Here is a 14176-nt window from a genome sequence, read left to right on the forward strand (position 1 = left end):
CCCAGATTCCCTATTACCCGGCATGTTTATGTTCCTGTGACCTTCTTCCCAGACCGTGGGAACTTTGGCCAGTGGATTGGAGATGAGGGAGTGTTTTTCCTTCCAGCTGGGGAGCTTAGGTGTTCCCATGGCATCCTGTTCTTGCCTGTGTATATCATGATCACACTGTAATTTATCTATTCCCCTGCGAGCCTCCACTACCTGGCGGAAATTCTCAGACTATGGGCAGGCAGTTCTGGGTCTGGCTTGGTGAGGCTCCCCAGCTCTAGTCTTTGTTTTCCCTCCCTCGTTCCAAATGTCATTCAAGATGGCAGTGTTAGTACCAATCCAAGGAACCTCTTGGTTTTAATAGGCTTTCAGGAATTGGCCGAGAGACTTATCTACTGTACACCTATATGGCTGAAAAAAGTCTAATTTCTCAACAATGGACTTAGAACCAAGCTTTCTGGAGCACAGCTGCCTTTAGTCCAGTTCCAACACCTCTGTGTCTTTGTCCTGTGATGTCTTCCAGCAGTGCCCTTCTCCTGTGGGGCTCCCATCTACCAAACTGTTCTTCACTCCCAAAGCCAGCCAAGAGATTGTCACCTCTGAGAATCTCCCCTCACTCCTCTCCCATCCAGAGCTCACCCCTCTCTTTCACTGGGCTTTTAGTATGCCAAATGCATTTAGCTCTAATTATTTAAAATTACCTAATCTATCTCCTGTGTTGGACTAGAGCTTCTTGAGGCCAAGGCCCATGTCTATTCATTTTGCATTTCTGCTCATAATATGGTGCCAGGTACATCGCAGCAGCTCAATAACTGGGGAGTTGGATTAGATCCCTTTGTAATAATAGCACTGGGGGAAGGAGAGGGATCATCTGGTGAATAGAATAGGAACCCAAGTGGAGAAAGGGAATGGAGCAGCTCATTATTTCGATGACTAATGGGAGGCTGAATTGAGGGGAAAGATGAGTTTGGGGCAGGCATGCCATCAGGGGATGACACCATACCAGTTTGGCTGGTGGCAGGCCTTCTAGGAGTTCTGGACTGAGATGCTAGCAGAGGTGTGAGGAGAGCTAGGGGCTGTGGGATTCGTAGATGGAGCCCTGGGAATGGCATGTTTCTATGGGACACCAAGGTGAGAGATGCAGTGTTGGGAGAAGGGGAAGGACCCTGGAGATGATGGGCGTGTTGGAAGGAGGACAGAGATAGCTGGTAACTGGCAGGGGTGGCAGTGGGGAAGGGGCGGGGGGAGGGACGGGGCAGGGGGTCCAGCAGCAACAAGCAGATGTCAGGGAGGGGAGTTGCTGCGACCATGGCAGCTCTAGGCGGCCGGCAGTGTCGGGCAGCTGTATGCACTGGACGGACAGTCAGCGACTGGTGATTGAATTGTATCTTAGGTAGTCATGGGGAGCTAGGGCTGGTAAAAGAACCAAGTGACAGGCTTGGCTGAGCTTGCAGGGAATGAGATCATTTGTGACCGTAATGCTGAACAAACAGGATTAAAGGGCGCGTCAGAAACGTAACTTTGTTCTCTCCTCCTCTCCCCTATTCCAACCACTCCGCGGAGCTGGGTTTTCTGTCCCTGCATGAAATCTAAGACAGACTTCACTACTTTACAGCTTCTCTCAGATCAAAGAAAGAAAAAAATCTTTCAGTAACTTTTATCCATAAACACAGTCTTGGTTTAGTAAGGATCGTGTCTGGTCTAGTCCAGTGTAGTAATACACATTTTTTTCATTTAAAGGTAAAGCTTTTCCCACTCTTGCAGCTCCCATTTGCTGTAGATGTGAAGCCTGTAGTGTGGGAGAGAGTCCCGATGGGCTTCTGCCTATTTTCCCCCTAATACATCTGCTCTCTCTCCTGCACTCCACAGGCAACTCCAGCTACTTCAGAGTAGATGGGGGAGGTGGGGTTGGTAAAGTGCAGGAAGGTCCTACAGCAGGACATCAGTTTGCCTTGGGTTTCCTGCCATGGCAGATGTAAACCTGACTTGTTCCTTTGTGGGCACTTGTATAGGTTCTTTAGTGGGGAGAGTCTCTCCCTCCTTCATCTCTGTGGCTATCTTACCTAAGTTTTTCCTGACATGGCGGAATCCACCCCTTCTTTCAGCAAGCCTTAGTATGCTGCTGAGGTTTCCTCACCCACCCAGGCATCTTTCACTGAGACTCACGCAGCTCGTGTTGACTTGGCAGTACTTATGGGATATCTGGGTGGAAATCCTCTCCTAGCACCTGAGGGAGAGGTGGGAGCTGGACACACAGATGTGAGGGTAAGTGCCGTGTAGATGTTGGCTGAAGTCGTGAGCGTGGACACGCTTGTCCGGGAAGAGACCTGGAGCCTCACACAGACTCATGTTGCAGAAGCATGAGGACAAGAAGGTGGAAGCCTCTTCCAGAGTGTTGGTTTTACAGAGGGGCAGACTGCATAGGAGTCAGCCCAGAATTATGCCTATTATTGTGTCCATCTTTTACCAAGAATGTGGAACTTAAAATGCATACATTTTAATTTTAATTGTGAAAGGACTCTAAACTGTCTTCTTCCTGTTTTGAAAATTGATGTTAATTTTACCTTAGAATTTCTAATTCTTTGAAGATAAGTTTTAACTTTTTTTTTTCCAGTTGTGTATGAACACAGATCAAGATTAGAGAAATCCTTGCAAAAGGAAAGACTTGAACATAAGAAAGCAAAGGAAGGTAAATAAATAATGTAATTCGTGTTCTGTGTTTTTATCATACTCTTCTTTGAAGCATCACGTACTTGCTTTACTATTTTTTTTGCTAAGAAATTTTTCAGATCACCCAAAGTCAGTTTTATTTGGTGGATGGAGAAGGAGATACCAAGCAATATGCTATACATTGTGCGACAAAATAATTCCTGTTCAAGACTAGATTTAGAATCTTTCATTCAGTTGGTGCCACTTTGAGGTCATTCATATATTGGTTATATGTATTGCTTCGGAAATAACACACAGCTTTTCTTTGAATATTATCAATGCATACGTTACTAACACCTGACTTCCGTCCACAGGCATCCAGGAAAAGTAACAGCATGCGTTGTCCAGAATATGACAAACGTTATATAAACATATACATATACATGTACATTTAGAACGTAATGAATTGATCTTATTGTACAATGTCTTTTAGGTTATACACCTGTTTTCATCTTGTGGTAAAGGCTTTATTGGCACAACTGATTGGTTTGGTTTGAAAAATCAACATTTAGCACAGGTATTAGGCAATGCTGTTGATTTTTATCAGAGTTTTTCTATAAAGCATGGAGCTTATACAGGTTGTGGTTTGAAATTACCTGCATTCTTTTTTTTTTTTTTACATCTTTATTGGAGTATAATTGCTTTACAATGGTGTGTTGGTTTCTGCTTTATAACAAAGTGAATCAGTTATGCATATACATATGTTCCCATATCTCTTCCCGCTTGCGTCTCCCTCCCTCCCACCCTCCCTATCCCACCCCTCCAGGCGGTCACAAAGCACCGAGCTGATCTCCCTGTGCTATGCGGCTGCTTCCCACTAGCTATCTGCCTTACGTTTGGTAGTGTATAGATGTCCATGCCTCTCTCTCGCTTTGTCACAGCTTACCCTTCCTCCTCCCCATATCCTCAAGTCCATTCTCTAGTAGGTCTGTGTCTTTATTCCTGTCTTACCCCTACGTTCTTCATGACATTTTTTTTTCTTAAATTCCATATATATGTGTTAGCATACGGTATTTGTCTTTCTCTTTCTGACTTACTTCACTCTGTATGACAGACTCTAGGTCTATCCACCTCATTACAAATATGTGCCACATCTTCTTTATCCATTCATCCGATGATGGACACTTAGGTTGTTTCCATCTCTGGGCTATTGTAAATAGAGCTGCAATGAACATTCTGGTACATGACTCTTTTTGAATTATGGTTTTCTCAGGGTATATGCCCAGTAGTGGGATTGCTGGGTTGTATGGTAGTTCTATTTGTAGTTTTTTAAGGAACCTCCATACTGCTCTCCATAGTGGCTGTATCAATTCACATTCCCACCAGCAGTGCAAGAGGGTTCCCTTTTCTCCACACCCTCTCCAGCATTTATTGTTTCTAGATTTTTTGATGATGGCCATTCTGACTGGTGTGAGATGATATCTCATTGTAGTTTTGATTTGCATTTCTCTAATGATTAATGATGTTGAGCATTCTTTCATGTGTTTGTTGGCAGTCTGTATATCTTCTTTGGAGAAATATGGTCACCTTATCTTTGATAAAGGAGGCAGGAATGTACAGTGGAGAAAGGACAGCCTCTTCAATAAGTGGTGCTGGGAAAACTGGACAGGTACATGTAAAAGTATAAGATTAGAACACTCCCTAACACCATACACAAAAATAAACTCAAAATGGATTAAAGACCTAAATGTAAGGCCAGAAACTATCAAACTCTTAGAGGAAAACATAGGCAGAACACTCTATGACATAAATCACAGCAAGATCCTTTTTGACCCACCTCCTAGAGAAATGGAAATAAAAACAAAAATAAACGGGACCTAATGAAACTTCAAAGCTTTTGCACAGCAAAGGAAACCATAAGCAAGACGAAAAGACAACCCTCAGAGTGGGAGAAAATATTTGCAAATGAAGCAACTGACAAAGGATTAATCTCCAAAATTTATAAGCAGCTCATGCAGCTCAATAACAGAAAAACAAACAACCCAATCCAAAAATGGGCAGAAGACCTAAATAGACATTTCTCCTGCATTCTATTTTTATTTATTCATCTTTTTGGTAAATCTTGAGATTGAAGTGAGATGTTCCGCCTGATTACCTTGGTGTGAGGTAGAAGGAGGGAGAACAGAGGAGGGCAGTGTGGGCTAGGATGTTTTACTGAGATGTTTCAGATCATTAAAATGCTTTGATAGGATTTGGATTTCCCTTGTCTTCAAAAGCAGAGTGATTTTATAGAGCCATCTAGTGGATAATAAAGCCTTAAGAGCATGAAAGATGGTTTCCACGGCTTGATTTCCTTTTCAGGTCCTGAATGATTTTCGTGTGCCATCTAGTGGCTGGCAATAAATCATCTCTGTCCTTAGGTGCACTTCATGTTTTATTTCTCCTTAATTTCAAGGACAGTTCATCACCAAGTACACATTCTAAATGCACTTTTAATCAGTTGGTTATAGTGTGTATTTTGTTGATACAAGATTCACAACTTAAAGGTAAAGAGGAAAATTATATAACAGTTTTTTTCAACTCTTTCTAAAGCATTAAAAGACAAAGTATATAAGTCACCAAGTAGATTGTCTTAAACCTGAAACATTTTTTAGGTCTGAGTAAAGTATGCCTATGTTCTTTTAGATGTCTAAAAATGCCACAGTGAATTAACTTATACTCTATTTTCTCCATTTTGTATTTTCTAGATTTTCTGGTTTATAAATTAGAAGCACAAGAAACACTAAATAAGGGAAGGGTGAGTTTTTTTTTTTTTCTCCCTTAATTTTTTATTTCACGAAACTTGCAAGAGGGGGAAATATGGAAATATCGCAAAACCTTTTACTCTGTTGATCATTAGGACTGAAGGGCTGAAATACATTTCCCTCCTCCCCTCCCTCCCTTCCTCTCTCCTTTCCTTCCTTCCTTGCCAAGAGATTCTCAGAGGAAGACCTAAAAACTGCTCTTTTAAAACCTACCTTCCTTTATCACATTACTGTGATAGTGATAAATTGGAAATAGCCTTAATAATGTTCAACCATAAACATAATCTCTTCATAAAGAGATTATTTTTATTCACTTATTTATTCATTTGTAGTCTCTCTTTTCTATAGAATGTGATATTTATTTTAATTTGCCTTTGCAGGAAGTCACTGTCACTTGCATAGACATTGCTGTTTAATGTCTGACACGGTACCTGGCCTAGAGTTCCCATGTTCAAAAACATCTGTGGAACGAATGAATACATAAATGATACTGGCAGTTTAAAAAGGTTTTAAGTCCAAATTAACTAGAGAAAAACAAGTTTTTCTCTTACTCTAAGAAAAATATGTAAGCATTGGTTGAATAAAGCATTGGTGTTTTGGGGTATTAAAACTGAGAAGAGTCTGTTCCTTGAATATCTAGGAGGCTGTCGGCTTTCAACTCTTACCTGCTTTAAAAAGCCCTAGCCAGAACTGTGTGTATTCTGTTGTGCATTTTGTAATGTAATTTATTACAAATTAAAATGGTGAAGTGATAAAATAAAATGATAAAGCAAAAATGCAGTTCATTTTAGAAGCTGCAAGAATATGAAAGAAAGAAAGAATTGAGGCTGTGCTTGTACCGGTGACGGGTAAAGCAAGGAGTGGGGCACATAAGATAGAACAACACAGCAGCCTGGGGAGAGAAAACCTTCAGGTGGTTTGTGGTTTGCACCCTCACTAGTTATGGTTGTCCAGGACTGGACTTGTGTGAGGTCCAAATGTGAAGATGCTCCACTGGCACACAGAGACACACTCCTGGAGCGCGTGCTTCAGCCATAGGTGTAGGCTCAAGTTTTGGTCCTGGCTCTGCTACTAAAGGAAATGTTTGTCCTGGCCTGTTCCTTAGCCTTTCTGTTTCTCACTCTGTGAGTTGGATTCTAGTTGGGGTAAAGTCACGTATGTAGAATTTCTTACCCGCTGAAGTTCGAGGCAGGAAAGTGCCTTTTCTCTCCCTTCCCGGAAGCCACGCGAAGCTTGTGAGGCCTGGTTTATCTCCTTTTCCCCTTGGAGCACCGGGCACAATATATCAGCCATGTGCGGTGCTGCATCTCAGGACAAGTTCCCCTGTGCCTCTGGCCTCAGTTTTTCTTCTCAATATGAGAGTGGAAGTAAATCACCTCCAAGGGCCCTGTCAAGCTGCTGTTTCATAATTCCATGTCCTGATTTTTCATTATTAAAGTCTAGCAAACTTAGAGGAATGTGAAAACTTCATTTCTGCTATTAAGTAAAGAGATGGCCTCAGAATTGTCCTGTTTCGAGCTTAGAGTTCATTTTCACTTAACACAAGTGAAATGAGTGAAATCCTTCCATTAAGACCTTTAAGCTCTGGTTAGCAAAAGAGCCAAATTTGTTATTTTTGCGTTAACTGTTTGCTTTTCAATTTACAGCAAGATTCTAATAGCAGGTACAGCGCGTTGAATGTCCAACATCAGATGTTAAAGGTGAGTAATTTAAAGTTGTTCTTCGTGAGTGAATCAAAGGATTAACTAAGTAACTTAAGTGATCAAGGAAAGTTTACAGAAAGTTGATTTGTGTTGTGTTATGGTATATTAAAGCCATTTCTGGCTGAAAGCGATATATAATTGTAATGCTCCATCGTGTTTATCACCTGATTACAAAGAACATATTTAGCTCATTGCACATTTTTTATAAATGAGGCTCTCTGGTCACCTAATTTTTAATTTTGTTCTCTATCCTTTAAGGATTTTTGTTTGTTTGTTCTTTGTTTTGTTTTGCGGTACGTGGGTCTCTCACTGTTGTGGCCTCTCCCGTTGCGGAGCACAGGCTCCGGACGCGCAGGCTCAGCGGCCATGGCTCACGGGCCCAGCCGCTCCGCGGCATGTGGGATCTTCCCGGACCGGGGCACGAACCCGTGTCCCCTGCATCGGCAGGCGGACTCTCAACCGCTGCGCCACCAGGGAAGCCCCTTTGTTTGTTTTTTTAAATCTAATTTCTCAGAGTGGTTTTTCTTAGATATTTTCTTTTATCTTAGTTGCACTGGAGGCAGTAGAAGTATTAAAATGCTGCCTTCCTGTTACTAATGTGTAATAAGTGTTCTGCCTACCACAGGAGCACAATTTATGTTTAAAGATTCTCCTTCCATGGTACTTGGATAAAACTCATTATTGTGTCAGGAAAATTGAAAAAAAAAAAAAGAGAGAGAGAGATGCATTATTTCTGTTCAGGCCAGAAGAGATGAACAGCAGACAGTATGCCACCCTGCACAGCAGGGAAAAAATACCACGCCACTGTCTCCAGCCCTTACCCCCCAGCTTTTTGTTTGGTGTTGTGTTTTCTCCTATATCAGTAGGGCATATCTTTTTATTGAAACCAGCATCTTTCCTATTATCAAGAAAGCAATACATGAATTAAAGCAGACCACCCTTTCACATTAAGCATCTGGAGACTGTAGAATTTATCTAAATTGTGATTACAGTATTATAATCAGGAGTAGTATAAGTGAGAATCGTTCTATAAACAATCGATTTATTACTTCTCCCAAACGGAAAAAAGTCTTTTTCCCCCCCTTCTTTAAACTGGGTTACCAGGAAGGCTGAAAATCAAAGAAAGGAAATAAAAAATGTTGCTGGGAAAACATCAGATTGAAAGAGGCAGTCTAGAGTATCCACGGAGGGGTAATTTTTTCATTGGCTTTACCCTGTTTCCACAGTAACTTGAGTCCCTGGGCATTTCCCCACATCCCTTCCTTTTCCATCTCTCATGCAGACTTCCAACTTCTTGTTTTTCCCGTTAATGTTAAAAATTCAGGAGAAAATTATTTTTGGCCATGATCCCAAACTATTCATTTGGAATGGAAGGGAAATGGAAGGGAGCTGCACAAATTCAAAGCAGTCTGAGGAAAACGAAGGCTACTTCTTCATTTGTGCTGACTTTCTGGCAAGAGAAAGACTACACTATCGAGAGACAGATTCTGATATAATTTAGAGAATGTACATCCCTGCTAAAGTTTTCATCTTTGCAGAGTCAACATGAGGAGCTAAAGAAACAGCACAGCGACTTGGAAGAGGAACACCGCAGGCAAGGAGAAGACTTCAGTAGGACATTTAATGACCACAAGCAGCGATACCTGCAGCTGCAGCAAGAGAAAGAACAAGAGCTTTCTAAGCTAAAAGGTATTTGGAAACCTAATTAGTCACTGTGCATGGAAATGAATACTCATATTAACGTTTGAATAGAACAATAGACTTTTGTTTTATTTTGTTTGTTACTTGCTGATTGATTACCTTACATATGGTCTTTACCAGCTACTTCTTACTTCTTTACGAAGTTTCACACTTATCTCTTTGGGTTTGTTTAGGGAAACAGAATAGAATACTTAGTGTTTCTCAACGGGGCACATTGGCCATGTTGGGCAAGACAGTTCTCTTTTTAAGTGTGTTGTGAGACATTTAGCATCTCTGACCCCATCCACAAAATGCCATCAGTGCTCCCCAGTTACAGTGATGCATTTCCAAATGTCCACAGGGGCATAAAGACTCCCTGTTGATCGCTAATAGTAGCTTCAAAAAGCTCAGGCTCTGGAGTCAGACTGCCCTCGTGAATCTTGGCCTCTTCAATGACTAGTTTATATATGACCACAGGCAAGTTGTGTAGCGTAAACCATCCTCATCTGTAAAAGCGAGCTATTCGTAAAAAGTATCAACCTTGTAGAGTTGGTATGAGGATTACATCATGCAGAGCACCTAGAACAGTTACTGGTACGTGGTAGACCTTCAATCTATATTAACCACCACCAGCATCAGCATCAGGTATTTTCATAGTAATGTGGAACAAAATATATCACTTCTGAGTACATGTTAGTTCTGGAAAAGGGCTATAGCATATTCTACAATCACCTATCCAGGTACTAAATAAGTCTGAAGTGTGAGATTTGGTTTAAAAACGTACATGGTGCTTGCAAAACCACGGGTGAAATCCTGGCGCTTTGCAAAAACACGGGTGAAATCCTGGTGCTTGCTAAAACACGGGTGAAATCCTGGTGCTTGCAAAAAAATGGGTGAAATCCTGGTGCTTTGCAAAAACACGGGTGAAATCCTGGTGCTTTGCAAAAACATGGGTGAAGAACAATTTCCTGGTTTTATATAAAATGTCATCATAGAAAGAAACCGTGTGAAGGGTCCTTTGGACTTTTCTGTACTTTTTTTTTTTGCAATGTTTTGTCTCGAAGTGTTCCAAAATAATAGGCTAATAACAGTATTCCAAAATAATAGGAATACTTTGTAAGTATTCCAACAAGGCACCTGGGAGTTAAATAGCCACTGAGGCAGTTTACAAAGGGTTGAGGTGGTCTTGATGGAGCCAGATGTCAGCGGATGATACCCAAGAGATGTAGACATGTAGGGGCCTTGGCTTGTTGGTGGTGAGCCGGGTGGTGAGGAGTCAGTAAGATAACAAAATAGAGAAAGGAAGAGACTAAACACTGAAAGCCCTTACAAAGGTGGTAAAAGGAAGAGAGAACCAGAAGACTCCAGTGCACAGACAGCACTTGCCACCCTGGGGATGCTACACCCTTGTGTGGTGAAGGAGGACATTTGACTTGTAGGATCCACTGTTGAGCATTTTCAAACCTGAGCCAAGCTGAGGGGATATATTTAATTATATTGATATGAAGGAGATCCATTAAGTAGTGAGAAGTAAAATTTTCTAGGTGTCTGACCTTGGAATGCTTTACATAATTTAGTTCATTCAATTTTAGTAATAACCCTAAATGGCATATTATCTTGTGTCTACTCTATAGTTACTCCTTTCTTTGAAACCAAGTCCATGTATAGTAAAATGTTAACAAGAAATCAGAACCATGGAAAATACTTGTCTGTGAGTTCTGCATATACTCAGATAGTTCAAGCCTGATGGCCTGGTCTGAGCTTCCTGGAACCCAGAACAAAAGTAGAAATACAGCAAGTGATAGGGCTTTTGTCATCAGAAGAGAGAATCTACCAAATACCTTGGTGGGTGAGGGAGCGATAGAGAGAGACAGAGATGGAGACAGAGGGCGAGAGAGAGAGAGAGAACGGTATTTTTGATGTCAATTAATTTTTGGAAGAAGTTTATCAGAGAGACTTAAAACAACTTAATGTGACAGTGCCTTTGATGACACTTTGATAAGTGATTTTCACATCAGCGCTTTTGTTTGATTATGGTCCCTGATAGTAAATTAAAGATAGATGCATCGTGATAGACGCGGGTCTGTAGCGGCAAGCCTATGACGTGTGTAGTCCGAGTAGTCTTTGGCAGGTTACTATGACACGAGGAGGGAGTTTAGAATTTAGAATATGGATAGCTATGAGCTGGTAGCATATAAACTTAGATGATTATTCTTCCCATTATCGTTATAATAATAGCTGACACTTAACAAATGTTTTCCATGTGCCAGTACTGGGGGAAATTCTTTGTACAGGTATCTTATTTAAGTCTCACAACAACCTGCAAGGTAGGCATTATATTTAGTCTAATTTAACAAGTGAAGAAATTGAGGCCTGCTAAAGTTAGGTAACTTGCTCAGGGTCACACAGCAAAGGCACAGGAGACACTGTCATTAAGGTTATAAACTGAATTCCTTTAAAAGTCAGCCACGTTCGGGTATTTCAGGTGCATGTGTGCCTGTGTGTAGACTGAGGGCCCATCCAGCCGATGACACACTTGTGGTCCTCTTCGATTGCCACAGTGTCCTGTTTTGTTTTTTTTTGCGGTACGCAGGCCTCTCACTGTTGTGGCGTCTCCCGTTGCGGAGCACAGGCTCCGGACACGCAGGCTCAGCGGCCATGGCTCACGGGCCCAGCCGCTTCGCGGCATGTGGGATCTTCCCGGACCGGGGCACGAACCCGCGTCCCCTGCATCGGCGGGCGGACTCTCAACCACTGCGCCACCAGGGAAGCCCCCACAGTGTCCTGTTTTGACCTTTGAGAAAATCCGGTATGACATGTAGGTGGACAACCCAACCACTGGCCACATTTCCCACCTTGTTCTTGATCTCTCCCCAAACCCAATCACGAAGCCAGTGCCCGGGGATCAAGCAGGGACTCTAGTGGAGTGAAAGTGGACAGAAAGTATGAGGCGGGATGGTGACTGGAACTTTCCTTCTGTGCTGAGGGCCACCCTGGAGACATAAAGTTCTGCCTGCAGCGAGTGGCTGCCACTTTGGGGACGGTTTGCCCAACGCAGTGCAGGTCCACACCCGCTGCTGTCCCAGCATAATTCTTAACAGCACCCCTTTCACTCTCAACAGTATCTCCCGTTGGAGATGAGTCATTATGGTCACGCAGCCACCATTTAACTTCTGCTGAGTGCTGTCACATGAGAACTGGCCTAATGTTGCCAGAATCTTATTAGACCCAGATTCTTGGTTTTTAAATGGTGACAGCTCTTCAAATGTGGAAGACACTATGTGTAGGCCAACACTGCAGGGGCCGAAAAAAATGTTTGTGTGTTGTATTTAGCCCAAGCGCTGCCAGTTCATACCATCCAGATACTGAAAATGTGGGAAAATTAGCAAGAGGTGGTTCCCCGAACAGTGGAGCTTGTGGTTCAGGAGTTTTTAAGACTTCGCTCTGATTGCTACAGTCTCACATGGTAGCCCTGGAAAGAACTGTCCTATAGCTATTGGAGGGAGAATTTGGATCCGTCAAGAACTCAATGGTGGGAGAAAGAAAATATATTTAGAAGTTTTGAGCAGATGGGGTGTCTCTCTGTCTCTTATTTATTTCTTGGGTTGCTTTTGTAACTGAAATACCTTTTGGGGACTGTGGAAATTATTCATGCTATGAGAAATGTGGTTTTGCTTTTTGATAGCCCTGTTTTTAATTTGTGAAGAGATCAAAATCTTAGATGACCCCTACCCATTACATTTCATTCCTAAGGGTTTGCTTATTAACAGAAACATTTCATTTTTAGCACAGGACTAATTAAAAATCCTTAACTTCTACGACGTGTAGCTTGTTTAAATGTATTTAAACCACTGAACCGGATTGTATTGGGTTGTCCAGCTGAATCCATGCCGCATCCCAAAATGGTATAGGTTTTGTTGATTTGGAATATGGTACTGTCAAAGTTCAAAACAATCCTAGAAAAAGTTATGTGAGGCTTTAGATGTGAAAATAATAGAATCAAGAGCCAAAAAGGCCCAGGGCTTTACGCATGATTTCCCTTTTTCTAAAATAGAATCCGTGTACAATTTGAGAGAAGAGAACAGACAGCTGAGGAGAGCGCATCAGGACATGCACACACAGCTGCAAGATGTCAAGGTAAACAAAATACCCAGCATTTGACTGTTTAGTGTTTGCCTGCTTTACTTTGTAGAGTGACCTTAAAAGTCGTTCCCTATTTGACATGCTTTACAATGCACACTGTTATTTTGGGCTTTGCATAAACCGGACCAGGCCCAATACTTCTACCACTTCTGTATCATAAGCTAAACGATGATCTGGAAATCCCAGCATTTCCATTAGTACTGAAATGATTCTTTTGCTAGATGGTTCAATCTTAATAAGCTTTTTTTTTTTTGGCAATATAGAAATACCTTTAATATCTTAAGTAAAAATAAGTACATGAAGTAGAATGCAGGCTACTATGATAGCTATATACAATTATGTAGAGAAGACCGAAAGGAAACATATAAAATCGTTTGTAACTTATTTAAGGATAGTGGGATTATATATTTCCCCATCTATTTTTCAAATATTCTGCACTATTGTTATAATTTTTAATAATAAAAATGTTAATTCAAATATTATTAATAATATTTTTCACTTATTTCCAGTATGGCTGTAATGTTGCAGGTTTGTTAGATTAATAAGCTTTTTATTTACAAAGGTTTATTAATAACGAGAGGTATTTTTCTTTGTGTGTTGATTTCACTGTAAGTGATTGTGATATTTGGGCAGCACATTTTAGATTGTGGAATACATTAATCATAGTCTTCCCTCTACAAAGATTTCGGAACTTAACGAATACTGCAAAAACAAACCAGCAAGCAAGCAGCATCTGGGTGCTCATGCCACTGTCTGCCCAAGAGGAGTTTGTCTTAGAATGTTAAAACTCAACCTGTAAAATTCTTTTCTGTGTAGCAACAGCATAAGAATTTACTCTCCGAGCATGAACAACTTGTAGTGACTTTGGAAGACCACAAGAGTGCACTAGCTGCTGCACAGGTTAGAAGGGTAGCGGCCTCTCTGGGTTCTTTTTAAGTCTGCTTAACATTTCTGAATTCCTCTTGCGTGTAGTCTCTTAAAGGCCAGGCTTCACTGAGTTCCTTAGGACAGAGCTTTCCTGATGCTGAAGATCGTGCATGCTTTCAAAACTCAATCAAGAGAATATTAAATAAACCTTTGTTTTTTGGTGTTTTTTTGCACTGGCAGTGTGGTGCATATTACTTTTTCTACCCTCCTCCAGCCCCTGCATGCAGTAGTCTAATACTTGTTTCAGTCACAGAAATTATCCCACATATGTGGTCTTTTGCC

At 41.4% G+C, this 14176-nt stretch overlaps 1 protein-coding gene across 5 annotated transcripts in view; it reads left to right on the forward strand.

Annotated features, from left to right (window-relative positions):
• The window catches only part of GOLIM4 (golgi integral membrane protein 4), an 81046-nt gene that overhangs the window by 40814 nt on the left and 26056 nt on the right, over window positions 1-14176 (forward strand). For 2 of the 5 annotated variants that reach the window (XM_022572905.3, XM_022572896.3), the window contains exons 2-7: window positions 2603-2677; window positions 5385-5434; window positions 7088-7141; window positions 8683-8833; window positions 12879-12961; window positions 13784-13867. In XM_022572905.3, the coding sequence (XP_022428613.1) occupies window positions 2603-2677; window positions 5385-5434; window positions 7088-7141; window positions 8683-8833; window positions 12879-12961; window positions 13784-13867 (497 nt within the window). The remainder of the gene's footprint in view (window positions 1-2602; window positions 2678-5384; window positions 5435-7087; window positions 7142-8682; window positions 8834-12878; window positions 12962-13783; window positions 13868-14176) is intronic. The other 3 variants (XM_022572925.3, XM_022572915.3, XM_030760686.2) reach the window with 2 other exon arrangements.

Source organism: Delphinapterus leucas, chromosome 4 (assembly GCF_059928025.1).
Source record: "Delphinapterus leucas isolate spDelLeu-1000000601 "Yukka" chromosome 4, BTC_Dleu_Yukka2, whole genome shotgun sequence".
NCBI lineage: Eukaryota > Metazoa > Chordata > Mammalia > Artiodactyla > Monodontidae > Delphinapterus > Delphinapterus leucas.